Source organism: Aulonocara stuartgranti (genome assembly GCF_965226115.1).
Source record: "Aulonocara stuartgranti genome assembly, chromosome: 8".
NCBI classification, from domain to species: domain Eukaryota; kingdom Metazoa; phylum Chordata; class Actinopteri; order Cichliformes; family Cichlidae; genus Aulonocara; species Aulonocara stuartgranti.
This window is the reverse complement of record NC_138959.1, coordinates 1,473,900-1,500,000: the sequence shown is the minus strand read 5'-3', so window position 1 is coordinate 1,500,000 and position 26,101 is coordinate 1,473,900. Positions and strand designations below refer to the sequence as shown.

Here is a 26,101-nt window from a genome sequence, read left to right as displayed (position 1 = left end):
GGTGTACTAAAATTCTGAAGGAAGATTCAATATGTATGGCATACCAATTACTGGCCGTGGCTATACTATAACCACAAATATCCACACAGAACAGGCTTAATTTTGACCGTAACATGTGCACTAGGGCAATACAGTTGAAGTAAAATTAGAAAATTAAATGAGTAAGAATACACATGCTGAAAATTGAAACAAATTCTGCCCAGCAACATGACATACCAGCGGCGGGAAGGGGGCGCTATCTTTTCGCGCCACTGAGACAAAGGAGGCAAAGATGGACGTTACGTCGCCTAGTATGTTGTCAGACCTCACAGTAAGTATCATTTACCAGTTTATCTTAATGTACTGAAAATGTGTCGGGTTTCTGGAAGAATGTGAAACTTTGAATTTATATAAAATATAGGAGTTATGTCGGAGTTTTGAGTTTAAGCTAATTACTGCTTAACTATACCTAGCTAAGGTAACAGTCTTGCTAACATATTCTACTCTTAATTTTAGTATTAGACCTTGGCTTTAGTGCCATACTTCATTAGAGTTAATGTGTTTTTGGTAGTACTTTTATGTATTACTTTATTCATGTATTTATCTATTTACTTTATTTATGTATTAGAGTATTCAGAAATTGCTCTTAGAACCAGAGTTTTAGCTGAGCCAGCAGCTCCGACAGGCATTCTGGTGTCTATGAGCAACGCCAGAGTCAGTAACTAACCGTAGCAGTGTTGTGTAAAATGACAATATTGTCGCTGGCTCTGAATCAAGGGCGTAGATTCACCCAGTGGTGCAGAAAGAGTTATGTGACAAATATGGCCAATGTGATTGGCTGTGCCTTTCAGTGAGCTCTGTTTAGTTTTAGCAGCGGCAAACCTGCATTGCGAGGGCCTGCAAGGAGGAGAGGATGGCAGGAAAAAGGAAAACCTGGATATAAGAAAGTGTTTTTCAAAGAAACCTGTAAGACACTTAAACTCAAGTTCACTCGTAAAATGTGCCCATCATAAAAGCGTTACAGGCTATGCTAGGCTTTGGCCCACATCTGTCTAAAATTGTATGTACCCATTAATAACGTGTTTTGGAAACTAACTGCACAACAGGCAGCACTCCTAGAGCAGCATTTCTAATTTTGATTTAAGCTGTCGGAGAAAACGGCAGCCTCGAGCAGCCAGGATATTAGTTTACAGAGGCTGTTAAAATTATATGTCTAACGTTAAAATGTTGGTGACACAATAATTTCATCCTAATGGCACTGACATATTCATAGGGTTCATTTTAGTGCAGTTTGCACAGATTGTTGTAAAAATGCACTCAGCCTACAAACATTACTGATGAGTCAAGATCTGCACAAAGTGACAGAAACACTGAAGCAGCTCCACATTTTATTCTTATTGTCATGTTTGTCCTGTTTGTCAGGTGACAGCAGAACCAACACAAAGCTCAGAGAGTAATGGTGACACAAGATCACAGGTGAAACTGGATGATGACTTGTTGGTTCATGACTGTATTTGAAGCACATGTGTGACTGCATGTATGTGGAGTGTCTCACTGTTATTCATCAGGTGACAGAGGCAGCTCTGCCATGTTGTCGCTCAGACCGAGGTGGAGAGGTGAGCTCACAGGTGACTGACTGATGATGTGGTGCTATAGATTAACTAGTATTTATTATCATGACAGTTGTCAGGCTGCTTTTAGTCATTCCAGTATCCTCAGTTGAGGCTGAAAGAAGCTTCAGTGCTCTCAGAAAACATGGCTAAAGTCAAAAATGACTCAAATGAGATTAAACAATGCTGCTGTATGTCCACCAGGAGACACTGGACAGTATAGATGTAAAACCAATATGCCAGCAGTTTATCTCAGTTAACGAGAGGAGCAGGCCTGTGTTTGGCAGCTTCACATAGTGGACATTGAGTTGTTGTGTGGGACACCAGTAGGATTAATGTCTGTTGCCGTAACAGTAGCTTAGAATAAAAAATCCCAGCTCACTGATTTGATCGGGGCGATAGTGTGGCTAAAATGTTGCATAATTTTGCTGAGAGATCTTTTACTTTGTGGTAATCTTAGATGGACATAAAGCACCAGGTCATTCAGTGTTCCCTTAGTGCTAACGTGTCAGAGATGTTGGTGTAACTGAAGTAATGTTGTTAAGTCCTTGAACTCATATTCGTTTATTGTCATGACTGTATTTCAGGGCTGGACTGGCCATCGGGCATACTTGGCATTTGCCCGGTGGGCCGCTCGTGATTTTTCGTTTTTATGGGCCAATGGGTTTTTTTTCCTTTTCTTTTTTTAACAGTATAAATGAAAGGTGGTGGATTGGCCAGTTGGTCATGATCGACTCTGGGCTGGACCAATTACAGCTGAGGAGGTCAAACTTTAAAGTTAAGGTGAAAAGGAACGCGATTTGTCCCACACTACTTCAGCTAGAAAGTTGCTAATTCAATCATGAAACTGATCAATGATCAGCTGATCGGCTTTTCTCTCTGCGCAAGAAAGAGGAAACCAGCAGATGTCGCGCTAAACAACAGCAGCACGTTTAAGCTTGATCAGCTGTTGTTAGAATTTATTTCATATTAATTTCTAGTATCAGCTGATGTTTGCTGGAGCCACAGCTGTAAAGCTGCTGGTCATGATGGTGGTTTGGATATGTGGTGAGAGGGAAACATGAAGATGAAACCAGGAGATGTCCTTACTGAATCATCAGAGCTGTGATGGAGAAACAGGTTTACCTTTTAGGTGACATGGATGAGTTGAAGTTATGAACTGTTTCTGAGAGACAAATGACACCAGGATCCTTTTCTAAGCAGCTGACAGCTGGTGACTGTGCAGGGGCGGGTCTAGCAAAGTGTTGCCAGGGGGGCAGGTAGGGCATTAACAGGGAGAGGGGGGCACAAAGACATACTTTTCTTTCTTATTCTCATTTAAAATGTCTAGCTTTTATTAAATAATTATCTGAATCTTACAACAAACGTTTTCATCTGATGTAAAATGTATAGAAATGCATTATTGTATTCAGTAAATATTAAGTCTAGTTAGTATATACCCCAGTAAGTTATAGTATTCTTTACTTTGGGAAGGTACCATCTGTGCAGTCTGCAATTCTGTTGAAGAAAGATGTTGAATGTATTTAATTACTGGAGAAAAATAATAGAGTTATGTGCATTTGTTGTATAAGTGCATTAAATTTAAATCGGTTTTGTTAGTTAAGCATCTTGAGGCAGAGGGTGGGGGGGGGGGGGGGGGGGTTCCCTACTTCTTTTCATTTCTTTTTTTGCTGGGAGTTGGCAACCCTTTCAGTTATAGGTATATGTAATTATAAATTAGGTGTTACTGTTCAGAATACCAGAATATGGAAGGTGGTGTAGGTTTAAGCTTATTATAAAGGCTTTAAAGGATTTATGACTTTTCCTATAATACCATGGTGGGCTGGTCACTCGTCAAAATGCCGATTTTGTCCCAGTCCAGCCCTGCTGAATTTGAAGTTATTTTTATTTTTGTATGATACCTGATTTATATTGAATATGGCTGAAGTAAACTAAAGTCTAAAATACTTATTCATTTGTTTAATTATAATTTAGCATTATATAACTCGCATATAAAACTATCAATTGTAATTTTAAATGGTTTAAAAGCATGTAGAATAGCATATGTAGGCAAGCACATTTCTCCTTTTGTTATCAAGAAGCAAAGACAAAAAGGAAAAAAAAAACTGAATCATTCGCCCCCACCAATGCCAAAACGAAATCTACGCCCTTGCTCTGAATATAGCAAATGTAGTCAGTTCACCGCGACCATTCGTTTGCTAGCACAGAATAGGATTAAAGCCTGATTAACTTTAGTTTGACGTTGCCCTCTGTCTTCTGTTATCACACTTAATAGACTACATTTAGTAGTGTTGTGATAAATATTTGTTATAATTACTTTTCACTGGTTAATAGTGCTGGGCAATATGCCATTTTTCTTCGTTTCTATCGTTTCTAACCTAATTTTATAAATTATTACAGAATCACAGAAGCCATCTCACGTTATATTTGTAAAGGCATGGCCCTGTTTATGTAGTTGAGAAGGACAGCTTTCGTGACCTCGTCAAAGTCCTTGATCCGAGGTACGTTATGCCCGGTCGTAAGCACTTCAGTAAAGTCGAGTTGCCTTGCTTATATGATGCATGCCGGGCCAAAGTAGAGAAGGATGTTTGCAGGGCCGTGCATTATGCCTTGAATTCTGACCTATGGACGAGCAGAGATACGTAGCCCTACATGAGCGTAACCATCCATTTTATTAACAAAGACTCTGCGCTCGCTGTTTATAGCCTGCGTACTTTCCAGAAGACCACACTGGAGGCATGCTGGCCCAAGGTATGAGTCTGCCATTGATGCATATTTAACGTGCATGTACATTATGTGCATATATATATATATATATATATATATATATAGCTGGATAGCGTAGTGGTTAGACTACACGCCTTTGGACCGCAAGTTCAATTCCTGCCTGGGGCGTCTGTATCCAGTAAGGGTCCTAAGGCTAGACCCCCTATGCTAAGCAAGCCTACCGCAACATGAGCGAGACAGATAAATATGAAGGCATGCCGGCTCGGACGTCGCCCGGATCAACAAGGTCCGCGTCAGGTGTTGAGGAACCAGGGCACCCTGACGAAAAGTGGGCTACTGGAACAAGAAGGCATCGGTGGGCAAGAGACGAAAACAGGGCGTTGTTGGAATGCTACTACGCAAGTAACCCCGGCGGAAGGGGCTACATGAATAGGATGACGGACCTGTGGATTCTTCGATACCCAACATCCACAATGACGGCGAAACAACTAGTAGCTCAGTGTTCCAACATTCGAAAGAAGGGACTGCTCTCACAGCTAGAGATTGACGAGGTACAACACAAATGCTACGGCAAGGAGGAGTCAGGACGCCAGGTCAGGGGGGAGATATCATCACCCCCACCCGAGATTGGGTACATAGCCCCAAGTGCGATAGGAGAAGGATCGTTGAGTGCGAGAGGAACTGACCTGAAAAATAGGATCAAGCTTAAAACCTGGATCCGCCGTAGCCGGTTACCAAGATTACGTGAAGTACCCTCAGAAGGTCTGCTAGATGATGTTAATGCAGCACTACGGACAATACCTACAACCACGATTACCGACACTAACAAGCTGATCTACAATACGGCAGCAGTGATCAGTGAGATGCTTGGCTACAAGTTGAACAGCGACAAGGGGCAGTACCCTCCATGGAGAAGGAGGCTAGAGGGCAAGATCAAAGTAGCACGGAGGGAGGTTAGCCAACTAACAGAGTTGCAGAAAGGTGCGACAAATAAGGTGCCTAAGAAATACAGCAAGCTGTCCATACCTGAGGCCTTGGAAACTGCCAAGCAAAGACTCACAGCCTTGGCCAGCCGCTTGAGGAGGTACACCAGAGAGATAGAAGGCAGGAGAATAAACCAGCTGTTCTCCACAGAACCGGGCCCTGGTGCTGTCCAACTCTTCATACTGGAGACCCTTTCTTGGATATCTGCCACTGTGATGGTTACTGGACCCTGTTCAGGGAGGTTGCTATGGTCTGCCCTCAGATCCTCTCTGGTGTACCTCCTCAAGCGGCTGCTTGTGGCATCTGTGGCATTTTGCTGTGAGACAAAACTGCACATTCCAGGGTGGCCTTTTGTTGTGGGCAGTCTGAGGTACACCTGTGCACTACTCATGATGTCAGATCAGCATCCTGATGTGGCACACCTGTGAGGTGGGATGGATTATCTCAATATAGCAGATGTGCCCACTACCACACATTTGGACTGATTTGTGACCACTGTTTGGGAGGGATGGTTATATTGTGTATCTGGAATGAATTTTAGGTCTCTACGTCCATCCCATGGGGAATGGGAGCAGTAACAAAGGTGTTGCGTTTATATTTTTGTTGAGTGTATATTACCCATATACCTCTGTCCTTTCTTTCTCAGGAGCATTATTATGATCCAGTCTCTTATTGTGGATTCCTAGAGACTAGACTAAACTAAAGAATTTAAATTATGTGGCCTTGGGCTGCACATATAAGCCAAATGAGGTGCCTTAAGCCTCTGCATTTCTGATTTCATCTATTCACAAAAGAGAAAGTCATTTTTGTTGTACATCTCATAATTGATTAAATAACACATTTCTGTATTTTGAATAATTTTACACCTTGCTTTTCTTCATTAGATGAGGCTTGTTACACTGCCCTTGTAGTGTTAACACACCTGCTCCCACCAGTTGGTGCCAGTCGTTGCAGCCTTAAATCAGCTATAACGCACTTGGTTGTTCTTGCACTGATATGTATTCAGTGAGGTTCACACAGTATTTACCTGAGGAAAGCATTTGTCTAAACCTCACTGAATACTTCTCTAAAAGTCTATCTTTATCTTCCCCATCTCCAAGCCTTTGCAGTGATCCTGAAGCATCATCCACAACACACCAACCCCAGCCGATATGCATCGGGGATCTAAACAGTGCAACCAGGCAGTACGTCATTGTTGCCAAGAATGACAAAGCAACCATTCCTCTGAATGATGGCCAGACGTGTGCTGTGGATAAGCTTTTCAAACTGTATTGGGTCCTTGTCCTATCCAGCACCGCTTGGCTCCATCTTCACCTTCTTTGAGTTTGTCTATGACCCGCCACTGTCCACCCAAAGGAAAACCAAAGTACTGGAGCTGATTGCACAGATTAAAGGATGCAAGTAAAATGTTCACCTGTCCAAAATGTAGAGAGTCTCTGTTCACAGAGGTGAGAAACCTCATTTGGCATCTTCGTCAAATTCACTGCTTATGAGATGGACTAAACTTGAAAATTATATGTAGCCAAGATGGCTGCCCAAGGATGTATTATAACTTAAATTCATTTTCAAAGCACCTGCATAGATCTCATTCTACTTCATCTTCAGTGGATGCTGACTCAGTTCAACCTTCTTACCAAGGAGAGACATCAAACTGTTCAGTTGAAACTGATGATCTAGTAGTTCCTGATGTTTTGGAGATGCCCGGTGATGTAGCAGGTGCAGTATCAAAGTTAAAAAACTATACTGATCTTGGTGAATGTGCTGCTTCTTTTGTGGCACAGATGTATGCCTCATCAAATATTACTTTAACAGATGTTACAAGAAGTGTAAACTGTACAAAGGAGTTGCTTGAGAAAACTGTAGACTGTTTGCAACAGTCAACTGCTGCTTTGTTGAGTAGCTTGGATGTACCACAAGACAGCGAGGCTGTTCAAGCATTAATGAAGGAGTTTGAAAGTGCTAAAAATATATTTGAAGATGTAGACACAACATAAAAGGAATTCATTCACTTTGTGGCTACCTTGTAAGTTTCTCTGCAAACAAATTCTGTCAGTTTTGCATGATTGACAAAGCAGATGCACAGCTGATATATGATGAAGACAAAGTTGAGTTGCACACCAAAGACAGTTATCAGGAACATGTCAGCCTAAACGAACCAAGCAAGTGTGAAAGAGGACTCCTCTCTGAATAACCTTCACTAATTTCATGCAACAGAAAACACAAATGTTGATATCATGCATGATATACTTGAAGGTGTAGCCCCTTTAGGGGTTAAATTAATGCTTCACCATTTCATTTATGAGGAGAAGCTCGGTGCTCTCTGTCAGCTGACTGTTAGCAGAGCGAGTGACATCTCTGAAAACATCTGAGCACAAACATGTTCTATGTTGACAACCTGACCAGACGTGAAGATTACGGCGCGACATTCGCGGCTAAAACCCTGTTAAAAGTGTAGCTGGTGACAGAAAAACGGGTATTTTAAAACTTTACACCACCAACATTGCTGCCTGTGATTTGAAATGCATTATGGGATACCTGGCTGCCCCAAGTCCACACAAGCAATCGATTATCTAGGATCGACCTGTCTTGACTTATTTTGCACGGCAGCCAATCAAAATCACTCTCTTCCACAGCATGTCTTTTATCCTGTCTTTCTCTCACCCCAACCAATCACAGCAGATGGCCCCGCCCCTCCCTGAGCCTGGTTCTGCCGGAGGTTTCTTCCTGTTAAAAGGGAGTTTTTCCTTCCCACTGTCGCCAAAGTGCTGCTCATAGGGGGTCATATGATTGTTGGGTTTTTCTCTGTATCTATGAAGCGCCTTGAGGCGACTTATGTTGTGATTTGGCGCTATATAAATAAAATTGAATTGAATTGAATTAGATGCTCTCGATAGGACTAACGTACAGCCACATCAGTTGCCTCAGTCTGTTTAACAGGATGCAGTGACCAATGATTCAACAGCCCAAGAATATACAAGCTGAGAGCTCAGCATCCACTTCTGCTCTCTGATGGTCTAAACTCAGACTGGAATCTAAAAAATGTGAATGGTGAACACTGACTGCTTTCCATGACTTCTTTAAAAAATCTTTAAAAAATGATTTTGTCACAGAGAGAAGATAAAGGATCATGACAGTTGTATATAAACACCTGGGGAGAGAAAAAAGGAGAGTGAAGAAGAAACTCTCATAATGGAAAGTCTTTCAGCCTGAGCCTGTTGCAGTATAACTAAGAGAGGGCCAGGGTCACCTGATCCAACCCTAATTATATGCTTTAGCAAAAATGAAGCCTCATCTTAAAAGAAGAGAGGGTGTCCAGAGAAGAGGGGCCTGGAAGCCAACCCTACGCATCGTAGCAAACACGTAACAGCTGCACACACAGGACTGGCTCAGAGGAGCAAGGGATTGTGGGAAGAAAATTAACTAATGCCTTTGAGAAATCTTCTCAGTCTCTCTCTCTCTCTCACACACACACACACACGCACTCACACTCACACACACACACTCACACACACACTCACACACACACACACACTCACTCACACACACTCACTCACACTCACACACACTCACTCACACACACTCACTCACACACACACACTCACTCACTCACACACACACACTCACTCACACTCACACACACACACACACTCACACACACACACTCACTCACACACTCAGGCTAATCAAACACAGCTGAAAGATGCGGCACTGTAATGAGCTGCTTTACATTTTATAAAGGCTGATGAATCTGTTATTTTGCACACAGCAGCAGAAACACAGTGAAACATCTGAGACTGACTAACACTGGTACACATTTAACTTCCCTAAACTTTTTTGAATTATTATGTGATTTTCTTTTTTCTTTTTGAGGGACTATAGCAGTCAAAGTAAGAAGACTGTGATCAGCAGCAGATGCTAATAAAATCAGTCACACACTGCAGCTACCTGATGTCAGACAGAAACTGTGGAAAAATATTTGTTTTCATACTCCTCAGTGGACGATAGACTCCCCACTGCTGTTTATTATCTGTTTTGAGTCTGTGAGGCTGTTAGTCACTTTATTTTCAGTAATGACACGCTGAGCTGCAGATTTGTTTCGCTGCTGCAAAAAACCAGAACAGATACACAGCGTCAAATCGAGTACGGCTGGATTTTAATAAGCAAAATGAAAAATACACAACAGCAGTGATGAGCAGCTGAAAAACAGATGAACGCAGCCAGAAGAGGAGACACATAACAAGCTGTTCAATATCACCACACCTGCAGAGATCTGCACAATAGGGCTGTTCGATATGACAATATATATTGGATGATGATATGAAAACATCTATCATTTCATATTATATGCTATCGTTTGTTTCGTGGTGTTACAAAATAAACCGTTTACAGTACTATTTTTTCATGGTTTTGACGGTCACTGTAGTGGCTGTATTAAAGTTCTCTTTTTCTCTTATATTTACCGTATTTGTACCCTAATTTCTTTCGGGATTAATAAAGTATTCTGATTCTGATTTCCCGGACTACAGAGCGCACCTGAATATTAGCCGCACAAGCTAAAATCAGGGGAAAATCCTGTTTTGTACATACATTAGCAGCACCTGACTAAAAGCTGCAGGTGTTTCAATGCTGACTTATCATATGTAAGAGAATATGCACAAAGCGAATTGTCAGGAAAGAGACGGCTGTTTGGAGACACACCCCTTTTATTAATATTTTGAAAAACAAGTTATGGGTACATATTTGCATAACTTTTTAGTAGAGCTGGGCGATATATCGAGTTTTTAAAACATATCGATATATTTTTATACGAGATATAAGATGTGACAATATCCTTTATATCGATATAGTCTATGTTACGTTATAATTATAGTTGTGGAGCCGCAAGTTTGCCTCTCTTTCGTCCACTTTTGTCTCTACGCAACGTTACTCCGCCTCGCCTTCACTGAAGACAACTCCCCCTCCTCCCCCATCGCTTCACATGCAGGCAGCGACAAGACGGACACGGCAAATCTCCGTTAACGAGTTACTGCGCATCGCCCCATGCGTGGGGCTGGACGGCGTCAACGTGCTAACGAGCTAAACATGCTAACGAGCTAACCGCGCTAACGAGCTAACAGCGCTAACCCTAAAGTCCTTTCATTCTCTCAAAAGTTGATAGCGCGCCTTATGTATGAATTCTGGTTGTGCTTGATGGCCGCGAACCGCTTTTATGTGGTACACGGCGCTCAGCAATCTGTCAAAAATGTTTGAGTACGACTTTGGTAAGCTACGGAGCTGCACCGCTTGATAGATTGTCGGCGCATTACGGCTACCGAAGAGCTTCGCGGAGTGATACGTACTGTGCATCAACGTAATATTACCTTGTGTGTGTATAAGGACCATAAATGGCACCTGTAAGAGACGTGGTTATGAAGCGGATTTCAAACTCCAGGCTGTCAGTCACACAGTAAAACTTGGGAACAGAGCAGCTGTGAAATCTGTCTGTCTTTGTTATTACGCTCAGCGTCTTTTAGTTTACATTTTGACTGCACAATTGTGAGCTCTTTGTTTAGCACAAAAACAACATTGTTTTCTTTTATTTATGGAGCATTATTATTTAATGAATGCTCATAATTTAATTTTGAGTAATTTTTCATGTACATCTGTGCTGTATGTTAATAAAAGTGCCTGTGTGACATCTGGGACACAGCTTTGACTAAGAACTCTCTTTTTGTTCTTACTTTATGGCTTAAAAAAATATATCGAGATACATATCTTATATCGCCATCCAGTAGAGCTGGGCGATAGAACGATAACGATATGTATCGCGATATAACTTTTACTCGATAGAGAAATTAAGCTATCGCGATAGACCTCGCCGCTCTTGTCCTCAAAAAAAAAAAAAAAAAAAAGGTCAGCCAATCCAAATTAAGTAGCGCAGAGCCGAACCAATCACAGCCGCAGCGTCACGGCCGCAGCGTCACGTCGCGTGACTTGTTACGTACAGCACAAGTGCCAAGCCGCACGTGTGTTTGTTTGGGAAGCAGCCAGCGGGTAATGGAGGAAATGAGTGTGCCGACTAGAAAAATCAACCGAGCGTGACCGAAGAGAAAACAGATGATGGTTCCAATGCCGGAGAGATTGTCGAACGGAAGAGCCATAGAAGTTCCGTAGTGTGAAGGTATTTCAGCTATTTCAAGTCTGACAAAAACAGAGTAGCGTGCACTGTAAATGTGCCGAAAGCAAGTCTGGAAATACAATAAACTGGTGCATGCGTCACACTGCGCCACGTTATTGTTTCGGTGAAATGAATTTCTACAATACTGTTACTGTTAATTCTACTCTCTGCAGTGTTTAAATGCTTACATATACACACAGTTACTGTCCCTCCACACATACGACTCGGTCCTGCTTCTATGCCCCAGCTTTGTTTACTTTTTCCCACCGAGGCTTCTAGACTTCTGATTGGCCAGCATTTAGGCACGGTTAGGAATCTAGCGCCACCTGCTGCTTTGGCATGTTCATAGCAGCGTTTTCCTTCATTTCTGCCTTTATGTGTGGACGGGATTATTTTTTAAAACGAAAACTCTCCGTTTTCAAAAATACCCGTGTACGTGTGGACGTAGCCTCAGTCTCTGACTGGAAGCGCTAATTCGTCATTCGGCTTTTGTCAGACTAAAGTAACTGTTAAAACTGTTTGAAAAGCTCAGCTATACAACAAGGAGAGATTGAGAATTTCCTTTTAGTTCTCAGTTTATTTGATATTGACAAAAGTTAGTCAGTTTTGTCTGTTCTTCTGTAACACAAACTAAGATTTATTTTTACAATTAATATTTTGTTTCTAAGTGGAATTGACAATTTAGTCTGTTTCGTTTGTCCTATTTTGAAACTTAAACGCTTTAGCGGCTGCCTTTTGTGTAGTTTGCAATATTTGCCTTTATTTATCTGAAAAAGTCTCATGTTCCTTAAGTACATCTACCCTGTTGAACTTATTATGGGAAATAAATATTTAAATAAAAACAAGCTGCTGATTATTTCACATTTTACTTGTGAGCAACGGCACATTTAAATCTTACAAATATAGTTATTTGGCTTATATCGTGATAGATATCGTTATCGCCTGAAATGAAAAAAACATATCGTGATATGAAAAAATCTCATATCGCCCAGCTCTACCATCCAGCTAAAAAATATCGAGATATAAATTTTGGGTCATATCGCCCAGCCCTACTTTTTAGGTATATGTACAAGTAGCGGTAATTACAAGTAGGAAACATGTACTGTGCTTCATAAATGAGTAACAAATGTAGTACATAACAATAACCTACAGCACACCAGAAAAATAGATCCGGACTACCTTTTAGGCTCAGGTGCAGCGACACGGCTTTAACAAGAAGAAAGGTCAGTCATTCACCATCTTTCTTTTCTTCCTGCACTGAAACCACCAAAGTCCTCTTCTCCAGTGTCGGACACGAACAGGCTCAGGATGGCTTCGTCATCCACTCTCAGCTTCTTTCCTTTGTTGTCACTTTCAAAACCAAACAAATCCTCGTTGTCAGTGTCGAACACCCTCAGAAGGGCCGTGGCGGTGTCCTCCTCTCCATCATGCAGCAGTCCAGCCCTTCAAAATCCGTTGGTGATCGTGGATGTTTTCACACTTTTCCACGCTGTCAGGTTCCACCGGTGGAGTTGAGCATAACTTGCTTTTCGCAAGTTTATCGCCGCTGGTCATCCACGCCTCCCGCTGAACGCGTAGCGCTACTTTGAAGTTTGTTTTTCGCGCTACTTGTACAGCACTATGTTGCCTGGCGGATGGACATGTGACCAACATACCACTCTTGAACCCCGATACTGTGTGTCTGATCACATGCCCTTCCGCCAGCCAACGTAGTGCCGTACAACAGCGGAACAAACAAAACAAATCCTCTTACGATATGACAAAAATCACGGACAATCCATAGAAAAGCCGCACCTGACTAAAAGCCGCAGGGTTCAAAGCTTGTGCAAAAAGTAGCGGCTTATAGCCCGACAATTACGGTACTATAACCACACTACGGATAGACAAGTGACTCTTTTTATGCGCTGTCATTAGCAACAACGACGGTAAAACCATTGTGTGGCTCCACCATCCTCTTGTTTATTTTCCACATAAACCTTTCACAATAAAGCTCAAGATCCTGTTAAGATTTTCCAAATAAACTGAAATGGTGACAAACAGAAGGACCAGTCAAAACAAATCGAGGACCTTATTCCTAAACGAGGGCCTACCTCTGTAGCATGGACATGGTTTGTTTATGAAAAGTCTGACGCAGACCAGAAAACTGAGCTATGCAAATTATGGTGCAAACTGGCCTCAGACTCAAACAGGACAAGCCTCTTGTACCACCTATGAAAGAAAAAAAACCCACTCGACTCCAGGTAAACGACGCCCAGCTGAAAACACTTCACATGAGTCGAGCTGGCCGAGATTCAGCGAATTAACAGGAAATGTCAAATTTTTGTGATATATATCGTTGTCAGGACGATATACGTCTTATTTAGGGATATGAGATTTTGGTCATATCGCACAGCCCTACTGCACAATCAGAATCACAGCATGGAACCAGAACCTGAACTTGCTATGGTGTCACAACCAGATCCTGTTATCAATAGATTATACGATTATCTTATTTGATTTACTCTGACTGCAGACAGGAAACACACAGCATTGTAAACAGGAAGTGGCTTTACCACGTGATCCATATACAGCTTATGAAATTAGCGAAAGCAGCAATTGTGACTCCACCAACACACTAATTACACAATGAGGATCAAATCAGACTCACCTGATGGAGGAAGAGCTGTGGGGAGAGGGAGAGGAGACAAAGACAGCAGGTGTAGTGGGAGCGAGGAAGAAGAAGAGTCTTCAGGTTCGACATCTCTTGTCTTTGTGTTGTCTCTCCTGATGTGATCTGCACACAGAATAAGAAATGGATGCTTCTGATCTTCATCAGTGTATTGAAGAATATTTCACGAAGCCTAAAAACTGAGTGTCCACATGTCTTCTGCTCTTTCTGCTTAGTAAATAGATTTTATTCAAGCTCGACAGGAACAGCTGAGAAGAGTTTGTATGTATGAGTTCAAATGCTGAACTGATTTCCAATGAATAAAAAAGAGGGTTGACAGTGAGGGTGTAAGCAGTCACTTCAGATTAAACATTCATCCATCTTCTTCCGCTTATCCAGGGCCGGGTCGCCCAAGCAGAGAAGCCCAGACCTCCCTCTCCCCAGCCACCTCCTCCAGCTTGTACGGGGGAACACCAAGGCGTTCCCAGGCCAGCTAAGAGATATAATCTCTCCAGCGTGTCCTGGGTCTGCCCCGGGGCCTCCTCCCGGTGGGACATGCCCGGAAAACCTCGCCCAGGAGGCGCCCAGGAGGCATCCTTGTCAGATGCCCGAACCACCTCAGCTGACTCCTTTCGATGTGGAGCAGCAGCTCTACTCTGAGCCCCTCCTATATGGTCGAACTTCTCACCCTATCTCTGAGGCAGAGGCAAGTCACCCTTCGGAGGAAGCTCATATATTGTAAGGTAGACCCTACAATAATACTTCTTAGCACAACAACACCCTGAATCTAAATTGATAAATCAAAAGAACTAGTCGCATGAAAAACAAATGAATAAATTTCAGATTGATACCGGCTTCAATGAAGTAAACAATCATTGAAATAATTAGAGAGAAATCTGTCATCACTGAGGCTCCATATGGAAACCCCCGCAATCAGCCATTATAAGTGGCTGATATCATTGTGGCTTAACTGAAGTTTCATGTAGTTACACTTTTAATGAAGATCTGTGTGCTTGTGGCATGGTTATATTTCAGCAGATTAGTCCGCCTCCACGAGTTTGCGCTCCTTTCAGGAAAACACTGACCTAAATCTGTTGACGGCAGCACCATTGCAGCGACAATAAAACATCTGTGGAAGGATATTTGATGCAGCACAATGCTCGCAAGATACCAACCCCCATGTTGCTCTCCGATGCATCCACCGGAGTATGAATGTGTGTGACTGTTAGATAGTAAGCACTTAGAGACAGCATAGACAAAAAAGTGCTGGTGTGAATGGGTGAATGGTGAGTGCTCAGCCAGAGTAGAAAAGCGCTAGATAAGAACCAGTCCATTTACAGTCCGATGAATGATAAGGTTAGAAATTATTTTAACAACACATGCTCACTGTTGCAGACATTACATTTTTTAGTTTTCAGCTGTTTTTCATTTCCTCTCCACATTCAGCAGAGCAGAATTTCCTGCGGAGGTTTCCATCTGTGAGCATGTTGTGTCAATCTGAGACAAATCAATCTTGACAAACTATAAACTGAAGAGAAACCGAGCTCCTGCCAGAAAACATCAACAACACGAACACACACCCACGTTTGACTAAATAAAAGCTAATTTAATCTGCATTTGTTGGCTTCCAAAAGCCTCTGACTGCATCTGAACATCGTCTCAAACAAATGAACTCAGAGGATTTAGACAAGAGAAACACATCTGTGTCTATTTCAGTGATGCAGACTCAGGCTGCAGCCAGTCAATAACCTGTTCCTGCACCCCTGAGTTTATTCTTTAAGGCAGCAGCTGTTCTCAGGAAGCTCCTCACAAACAGCAGATAAAAATATAAAGACACACAACAAAGACCTCTTAAAATGTCAATGCAACAAACCATCTGCAGATGATCATGCTACAAGTTGCAGGAAGAAATTTCAGCAGGAGATGATGTAGAAACATAATGCCACATTATACAATAAAAGAGGGACATTAACAACTCAGTATTCATTTGAAAAGTGCAATGCAATAACGTAAAAAACTGCACCACAGGTGAAAGTTGAAGTAATTTTGATATTACTTCATTCAGAATATTTATGAATTCTGTTCTCTTGGCCTGAGCTGTGTCAGACTTAAAAAGTTTCCTGGCCTTTCTTTTTTACTGAACTTTTGCTAAATAATTTTCCTGGTGCTGGGGTTTCGGAAGTAGCCGGTAAGATCCCAGAGATTATAAAGAACCAACCCAAGTTGAACCAGTCTATTTGGGGACAAATGATATCTGATATCAAAAGACGGAGGGGGTTGGTTTCGTCCACCTACACAGCTTGATTGCCTGGATGTTATCAGTCTGTAGAGACTACAAGGTGGCTATTATAAATAACATTAACTTGCTTCTGGAGCACAGAGGGCTTTACTGGAGGGATGGTATATGGATGGTATGGTAACATAACCAAGTTGGTTCCTGCATGTTGATGGCAAACATATCTTATGGTTTACAGCAGCGGTCTCCAACCTTTTTTGCGCCACGGACCGGTTTATGTCCGACAATATTTTCACGGACCGGCCTTTAAGGTGTCGCGGATAAATACAACGAAATAAAACCAGTACCGGTACAAAAAGAAAAAAGATGTGTTCATAACACACAGGAAAAGACCCATGGAAACCCTGAAAATGTGAATTTCACACCCAAGCCTCAACTCTCGCAGCCCGGTACCAAACGACTCACGGACTGTTACTGGTCCGTGGCCCGGGGGTTGGGGACCGCTGGTTTATAGCACTCAAATGTTCCGCCTTTCTCTGGGTTATATATAACAACGGTTATATTGCCTAATCAATCACAGCACTAATCCTTTGGGTGACTGGTGCAGCTGTATGTGTCCAAGCCATTCTCAAACCATAACCCACTTACAATAGGCATGGACCTGCAAATTCAGACTTTACTTATTTTGGCTGAATTGTGGCAATAAACACCCAACTCAAACCACCAAGAGACTGTGTCTGGGCCCAGACCACCTAAACAAGAAAACAAACAAAGCCGTTTTCAACTGTACCAGGACAGTTAAATGTATCAGACATTAGACCTCTCTCTTCTAAGTCCTATTAGTAAATGATTTAACAAAAAGTACAGGCTGAGTTGAAGGCTGAGTGAATCTTTCACTCCAGCTTATTAATTAGCCAAAGACCGACACACAGTTTTACTTCAAAGCCTCAATCTTAGGGTGTTTAGTCCATAATACTCTGGTTCCTTTCTGGTTCATTCATTCGTCGTACTCTGGTTCACCCTGTATATTACTCTTTTGTGCAGATGCGAACACAGTATGCGCACTCGAGTGTGGCCTAAAACAACTGCACCAACGTCCTTTGGTGGAGGTGATTTTGGTCCAGAGGGGTTCATTCATGGTGTACATGTGATCTGAGCTGAACCAACTACCATGTGTACGCTGCAAGTTTGAGTTAAAAAACTTCCAGTAGCCACATCTGCTTTGTTACTATAGATATGCAAAGGTCTGTACAGGCTAGCAGCTAGCCACAAAGTAAATCCCGTAAGTTCTCCAATAGTCATAAAGACAACACCTTCTTCTTCAGTTTAGTTTATTTTTTTCATGTAAACAAACTAAAGCTACAAGTTTACAAACCTGTCAACTGATTTGTAAGTAAATGGACGATAATGCCTTAAGCCCCACCAGGCTAAGTGCGACACAGATGAGCTGTGCGTTTAGGCTGATAAAAAGTCCAAAAGACAAAACAGAAATCCAGTTAGCTAATGAGTTACATAGTCTACAGGGGAAAATGAAACCACATACAAAGGCAAACATGGAAACGGGTAACACTAGGGCATGCAAGCAGATATTTGGACCAGATAGCAACTGAACATACACAAAGGGGTGTTTGCGGCAGAGAGGAAACACCTGGGAAACACAGGTGAGATAAATACCAACAGAGACTAACCCAAAGTAAGAAATAAAGAAACAGTAAACGGCACATTCTAACATACAAACTTGATAATTGGATAAAAATAACACAGGGGAGGTGAGGTACACTAAATCAAAAACTCAGGTACTTAAATATAAACTTTAACATGAACAGAATCCAAAAGCTATACCAATACTAAGAAGACCTTGGACTATCAACACGAATAAACCAACCAGAAACTGCTAAAAGGAAAAAAGAAAAGAAAAACAGAGAAAAAGGAAAAGAATACAACAAGACCAAACACAAACTCCCATGGTTCATTACTCATTTAGAAGATCGTTTAGCCTGGAGAAATAGTTTGCTGCTTTATAAGAAAGCCCTCCGCAAAGCCAGAACATCTTACTATTCATCACTGACTGAAGAAAATAAGAATCCAGGTTTCTCTTCAGCTCTGTAGCCAGGCTGGCAAACAGTCAGAGCGCTGTTGAGCCAACCATCCCTTTAACGTTAACTAGTAATGACTTCATGAACTTCTTCACAAATAAAATTTCAATCATTAGAGATAATTCTGAGAAGCTTCTTCAGTTCAGAACTGAAGAAGCTTCTCGGATGAGAGGTGAAACGTGTTCAAGCAACTTAAAGAAGTCCAGGTGTTTTTTTTCAAATGATCTTCTTATGGCCTCTGACAGTGGACTCATCTCTGTGCTTGTCCTGCTAGACCTCAGTGCAGCGTTCGATACTGTCGACCATAATATCCTATTAGAATAGAATAGAATAGAATTCAACTTTATTGTCATTGCACATGCACAGGTACAAGGCAACGAAATGCAGTTTGCATCCACCCAGAAGTGGTTTAGCCATGATATAGATATATTACAATATATATTAGCAATAATATAGATATGTGAGTATATTACAGAAATGGGTCTATTATGGTATGTTATAATGTACACGGTATGAAGTATGTTGTGAATATTCTATAACTATAAGTATGTACAGGCTGTAGTGAGTACAAGCTATGTACAGGCTATGAACAGGATATAAATATGAAAAACTATACAGAATATGAAATAAATAACTTTACAGAATCTGAGATATACAGCTATACAGAAATGGGAACTATGCAAGTTGTAAACAGTTGTAGAATTAAAAATTATCGTATGTACAGAATGATTATTACAGAGCTATACAGTAGTGCAGTTAAGATAAGTGAGATATAATTCCTACAGAGGTATATAAAGTGCTAGTGGCTGTGAGTGGTGGTTCAGTCCATGTTATTATTGTGTTTGAGGGTACAGTTGTCCATTGTGGGTGTGTGTATGTTCAGTCCATGAGTTAACGTGGGTCAGATGTCAGGAGGCAGAGTTCAGGAATCTGACAGCTGTGGGGAAGAAGCTGTTCCGGTACCTGGTGGTCTTAGTCCGGAGGCTCCTGTAGCGCCTCCCAGAGGGCAGGAGGGTGAAGAGTCCATGTGATGGGTGACTGGGGTCTTTGATGATTTTCCCAGCCCTTTTCAGACACCGCTTCCTGTAGATGTCTTTTATGGCAGGAAGTGGTGCTCCGGCGATGCGCTGGGCAGTTTTCACGACCCTCTGCAACGCCTTCCGGTCCGAGGCAGAGCAGTTCCCGTACCAGACTGTTATACAGTTGGTCAGGATGCTCTCGATGGTGCAACGATAGAAGTTCACCAGGATGTCTGAGGACAGGTGGTTCTTCCTCAGAGTCCTCAAGAAGAAGAGGCGCTGGTGAGCCTTCTTGACCAGCTTGGAGCAGTTGGTCGTCCAGGTGAGATCCTCGGAGATGTGGACTCCCAGGAACTTGAAGCTGCTCACACGCTCCACAGCCGTCCCCTTAATGTGGATGGGTGGATGTGGGTCAGCATTCCTCCTGTAGTCCACAATGAGCTCCTTGGTCTTCTCGGTGTTAAGCAGCAGGTTGTTTCTGTCGCACCACTCAGCCAGACGATCCACCTTCTCCCTGTAGGCGGCCTCATCGTTGTCACTGATGAGGCCAATCACCGTGGTGTCATCTGCAAACTTAATGATGGTGTTGGAACCATCAGCAGGTCTGCAGTCGTGGGTGAAGAGGGAGTAGAGGAAAGGGCTCATCACACAGCCTTGTGGTACACCGGTGTTCATCGTGATTGTAGATGAGCAGCGGTTATCCAGCCGGACATGTTGGGGGCAGTTGGTCAGGAAGTCCAGTGACCATTTGCACATGAGGGAACTGATGCCCAGGTCTGTCAGTTTCCTGATGAGTTGTGAGGGGTGGATTGTATTGAACGCTGAACTTATTAGAGCGATTAGAACATGCTGTAGGTATTACAGGTACTGCACTGCAGTGGTTTGTATCATATCTATCTAATAGACTCCAGTTTGTGCATGTAAATGGAGAGTCCTCTTCACATACTGAGGTTAATTATGGAGTTCCACAGGGTTCAGTGCTAGGACCAATTCTGTTTACATTATACATGCTTCCCTTAGGCAGCATCATTAGAAGACATAGCATACATTTACACTGTTATGCAGATGACACCCAGCTCTAGGGCTGCTCGATTATGGCAAAAATGATAATCACGATTATTTTCACTGACATTGAGATCTCGATTATTTGACGATATTTATTTAACAATAACAATGTGTTGAATAATGACTTTAAAGATTGTCAAAAAATAATATAAAATAGTGCAAATACTGATAACAGTGCAAATGTTTGCAATATAAAAAATAAATGAAAAATGTAAACATCTGTGTTTAGTGAACTTTGCAGTGTTGCTCTGTGGTGCAGCTACACTGTAGCAAAGTTACACACTGTGTCTACTTGAGCCACGTCTGAGTCACTCTCCTCTCCAAATAACTTCTGCTTAGCTTTCCGAGCTTCCCTCGGGTCCTCTTAATCAGCGGTCCCCAACCTCCGGGCCTCGGACCGGTACCGGTGCCCAAGCGAAAATCTGTAGTGATCCCGTACGTGTCAGGAGTATCGGAGCAGCTGAGACACATTTTTTCTAAACACCAGGTTTCTGTGGCTTTTAAACCCCAAAACACGCTGCACCAAAAACTGGTCCACCCCAAGGATCGGGTCCCCGACACAAACAGAGTAACATAGTGTACACTGGTAAGTGCCAGGATTTAAACATCGGGGAAACCAAACAACCTCTGGCGGAGCGGATGGCACAACACAGCAGAGCCACCTCACAAGGCCAGGACTCTGCATTATATTTACACCTACAGGCCAGTGGACACTCTTTCAAGGATGAGGATGTAACATCCTGGACAGGGAGGAACGCTGGTTTGAGGGCGGAGTCAAGGAGGCCATTTACGTGAAAAGGGAAAGACCATCTCTGAATGGAGGAGGGGCCTAAGGGTACATCTGTCACCATCTTACAATGCTGTGATTGCAGCCATTCCCCAACTCTGTGAATGGGACTCAGTGATCAGTGGTCTTTGATCAGTGGTCTTTGATCAGTGGGTTTTGGTCAGTGGGTTTTGATCAGTGGGTTTTGGTCAGTGGTCATGAGAATTTGCATAATTAAGATTAAGGAACTGACCTCTCAGCCCATTGTTCCTTCAGTGGGCTGGTTTCAGTCATTATGCAATGTACTGTTTATAAGATTGAAACCTGCAGTCAGCTGAGACTGAAGAAGTCACCTGGATGAGTGACGAAACATTTCTGCCTCAAAACGCTACGTCCAGATGAACATAATCAACTTTTGGAGATTATGAATGCTATGTTATCCGCATGCTCCACCACCTTGGACCTAGTGGCCCCCGTGAAAATGAAGCGTCCTAGATCCTCCACTCAACTCCAGTTAAATGACTCTATACGAGATGTTACGCCGTACCTTTTGTCAATCTGAGAGGAGGTGGAAAAAAGATAAGCTTCAGGTATCCCTTTTACGTAGCAGCCGCACTATATATCAGGACTCTTTTAAGACTTCTAAAGCGGCTTTTTTGTCCGACATCATCGTGACTAATACCCATAAGCCCCGGGTCCTGTTTAAAATTTTCAATTCTGCGATCGATCCTTGCCCTGATAAAGTAGACTTTGCCTCCCCAGTTCTCTGTGAGCAATTTTTTAATTATTTTACGAGGAAAATCTCACTTCTAAAAACCTCACTCCCTCATCTTCCTGTGGTGAATCCTCGTCCTCCTGGAGGATCTCCGTCCAACTTCTACAAATCTGAACCAATCTCACTTTCTACTCTTAAAGCATAATTGATCAATTGAGAAGTTCAAACTCAGCTCGGCTAATTTATCATTACTCGCAGGCCATGTCCCATCTGCACTTAAACATGCAGTGGTGCAACCTATCCTAAAGAAAACTAGCCTCGACCATACTGACCTTGCGAATTATAGGCCTATCTCTAAACTTCCGTTTTTATCTAAAATATTAGAGAGAACTGTCCTTTTGCAACTACAGGCCTACTTAAATGCAAATAACATTAGTGACAAATTTCAGTCTGGTTTTAAACCTCACCACAGCACTGAAATGGCACTGCTGAGGGTTTTCAATGATCTTCTTTTAATTACCGACTCAGGTTGCCCTGCCATTTTAATTTTATTGGATCTGTCCGCTGCTTTTGATATAGTAGACCATAAAATGATTTTAGAGAGACTGGAACATGTTATAGGCATCAAGGATTCTGCACTTTGGTTTAAATCCTACCTCTCGTGTAGGACTTTCTTTCATGATGGGTTGCTACTCATCCGCCACTGCCCTGTTTGCCGTGGAGTACCACAGGGGTCTGTGCTGGGCCCTCCAGTGTTGCCTTGTACATGCTACCCCTGGGTTCTATCTTTGACAAACATCAGATCTCCTACCACTGTTATACTGATGACATTCAAATCTATTTCCAGTTGTGTGATGACCTGCCAGCTTCATTGAATCGTTTGTCTGACAGCTTGAAAGAGGTTACAGAGTGGCTGTCAGCCAATTCTCTCATTTTAAATGAGAAGAAAACTGAGATTATGGTGTAGGATAGTCACACTCCACGAGACCAGCTAGCTGCCCGATTTGCTCCCTTTGCTTACTTTCTTACAGATACTGTAAGTAATCTAGGTGTTTGCCTGGATAGCTCATTTAAGCTGGATAAACAGGTTTCCTCTGTGGTTAAATCTGGCTTCTTCCAAATTTCCATGGTCAATCGTTTAATACCGTACAAAGATCTTGAAAAACTGGTACATGCCTTTGTGACCTCCAGATTAGATTATTGTAACTCGCTCTACTGTGGACTCCAACTCGCTCACCTCCAACGGTTACAGCTCATTCAGAAAGCTGCGATCGTCTCCTAACCGGAACTAGAAAGTTTGCCTGTATTACTCCAGTGCTCTCTGACTTACATTGGCTGCCTATTAAATTTCGTATTGATTTTAAAGTTCTGCTGCCTACTTTCAAATGCCTAATCAACCTTGCCCCTGACTATCTCACCAACCTCCTCAGTCTCTATACTCCCAGCCGTTCTTTGTAATCATCTGGTCAGTTACTTCTGGCCCAGCCCATGCTCATGTATTAGGGCAATGGACAGTAAATCTGTCAAATAGTGCAGTGGAGCGAAAAGTACAAGTAAAATAATATTTTTTCTTAACCTCCCACCATAGTATAGACAAGTGAGGACATGAGGATTGAAGACCAACAAAATCAGGAATGCAGGAGGCAATTCAGGGGCAAACCTACTTGGGCGAGGCCATGCTGCCGGAGAAATTTAAGAGTGTATACACTCACTTTTGTCTCCTGAAGAGTTGATCCCACTTCAAGGGGCAATAACACTGTGAATATCAGTGAAGTTGATACGAGCTTCTGACCCTCCTTCATGTAAGGAGAAGATCAGCAGGCTGATGTTTAACCAACATTTAAACATTTCACTGTTTACAGCCACCCCACCCTGTGAGGCTGATTCCAAAGCGCAGACACCACCTGAGTCAGAACAGAACCGATTCACATTCACATAGGCCTACCATCATTCAGTCTATCTAATAACACCACCTTTAAATAAGACCGCCACCTCGTTCGTTCATATGTCCGTCACGGTTTTTCTGCTCATCAATACACATGCCTGCGGTCTCAGGGCTGAATAGCACACATTTCCCATCATGCTTCATTGGGTAATTTCAAATGGACCAATCACCTTCCCATTACACTGACACCAGTACGTGTGTGTGTGTGTGAGAGAGAGTAAAAACACATTCACCTCGGAGCAGCGAGCTACAGCCACTCAGCTCTCAGAAATGAGCCGTGTTGTCATGGCAACATGGCAAATGAGAATCCAGCATCCCTGAAACACCTCCAACCTCCAGTGGTTGTTGGTTCGATTCCAGATTAGCCGGGCCTTTACACAGAGCCTTTCAGATTAAATGCACAGGACCAGATGAGAAGCCCCGCCTCGACGTGAAGGTCCCTGATCTGATTGGATGAACTGCGTGTAATCTTAAACTCTCTGGGCTGGTTTAAACAAACAGATCAGAATAATCAGGTGGATTCATAAAGGAAACATACCTGACTCCAACTGTACTGATCGCAGGTAAAGAACTGAGAGGTCACATGACTCAGTGAACAGAAATGTCACATGACACCTGGTTTGTCACGTTTCTGCATCCTCACCAGATAAAACTGTAAAAGATGGCCAGCACGAACACAACATCTGCAGCAGGTGTTGTCTTACCTGAGAGCTGAGGAGGGAACAACAGCAGGTTGGCCGCAGAGGTTTGTCTACGTGATCTCGGGATTATCCGATTGGTTAATAGGAGGCGCTTCTGTCTCCTTGGAAACACCCCCACTTCCTCTGGTGAGAACCAGGTATCAGTGATCTGCAACTACAGTAGCAACATTAGCATTTTCCAGTATATGTGTGTGTGTGTGTGTGTGTGTGTGTGTGTGTGTGTGTGTGTGTGTGTGTGCGCGCGTCCGTGCGTGCGTGCGTACCTTTGGGAAACGATGATGACAATGATGGTGAAGAGGTGAAGACTGATAAAACGGCTGGACGAGAGGAACGACTTCAACTGCTGGACGTTCCCACTGAAACCACAAAAAATTAGGATGAACTTCCTGCTCCACCAACACAGACAGACACACAGACAGGTAGACAGGTGCTGGTGCAGCCTTCTGTCGGAGAATTTGTCCAATTTGTCCTCCTGGCCCTGCCTGACCTTTGTGCTGTGTGCAGAAATAAGTGGAGGACTTTCAGATGAAGCTGCTGACAGAATAAAATGAGGACCTGAACTCATCATCCTCTTATTGAAAAAGGATTTTTCATCAAGGTGAAGGAGCTGTCAGAGATCCATTATCACTATAAAAACTAAACCTCCTTCATCCATCGTCCACGAGTGAAAAGAGGCCAGTCAGAGCACAGAGGTCCAGATCTGTCAGCGGCTTTTCAGTCCAGGCACAGAACCTCAGAACTCTCTGCAGCTCCTTCCTTTCTTGCCACCATTTAATGTCACTGTGCAGGATTTCAGACAGTTTTCTTTGTTCGACACAAACATGCTTTGAAAAGAAAAATTACTTCAGAAGGTCTGCTGATAAGATGTTAAATTCTGTCACTGGAGTTTATGCAGAAAGAATTAAAGAAGAGCAGCACGAGATAATTAATACGACACCGATAATTAACAGACGATTATTCACTTTGCCCTCAGGGATCATTAAAGTTTCATCTTATCTCTAGACTGCAGAGGAGGCCGAACTCACTTAAAGACACTTTAGATCAAACTGAAGAAGCGATGTGAGGAAATCATGTCCTTAACCCTTTCGCTTCACATATAAATCAATCACTTTCAGGGACAAGATGAAACATGAGACATTAAAATAAACGAAGGTCTTGTAATCAGTCAGCGCTGCTCATGATTCGGCTCATTCACTGTTGTAATGTAATCACTTTGAGCTAATTAAATTCCATCCGAATGCTGATGTGAGGGGATACGTTCGGACATATTTGCATCACTAAAATAGTGTATGCTGAATATATAGCAGTCAACATGTAAGAAAAACTGTTGGACTGATTTGCATGTGACACAATGAAGCTGTCCCTACGTCTGGACACGCCTCGTTCATTCAGCAACCTAAATTCCAGACAATGTTTTTGATTGGTTTCCTTGTTTTAAGCCAGTCAAATCCTTG

General features: G+C 42.6%; 2 protein-coding genes across 2 annotated transcripts in view; one reads left to right on the top strand and one right to left on the bottom strand.

The window, feature by feature from the left end:
* The window catches only part of ebf3a (EBF transcription factor 3a), a 281,532-nt gene that overhangs the window by 127,194 nt on the left and 128,237 nt on the right, over nt 1-26,101 (top strand). The window lies entirely within an intron of this gene.
* The window catches only part of tcerg1l (transcription elongation regulator 1 like), a 74,699-nt gene that overhangs the window by 44,601 nt on the left and 3,997 nt on the right, over nt 1-26,101 (bottom strand). The window contains exons 3-5 of the mRNA XM_082544658.1: nt 24,911-25,003; nt 24,651-24,801; nt 14,105-14,230 (exon numbers count right to left, since the gene is read on the bottom strand). Of these exons, the coding sequence (XP_082400784.1) occupies nt 14,105-14,230; nt 24,651-24,801; nt 24,911-25,003 (370 nt within the window). The remainder of the gene's footprint in view (nt 1-14,104; nt 14,231-24,650; nt 24,802-24,910; nt 25,004-26,101) is intronic.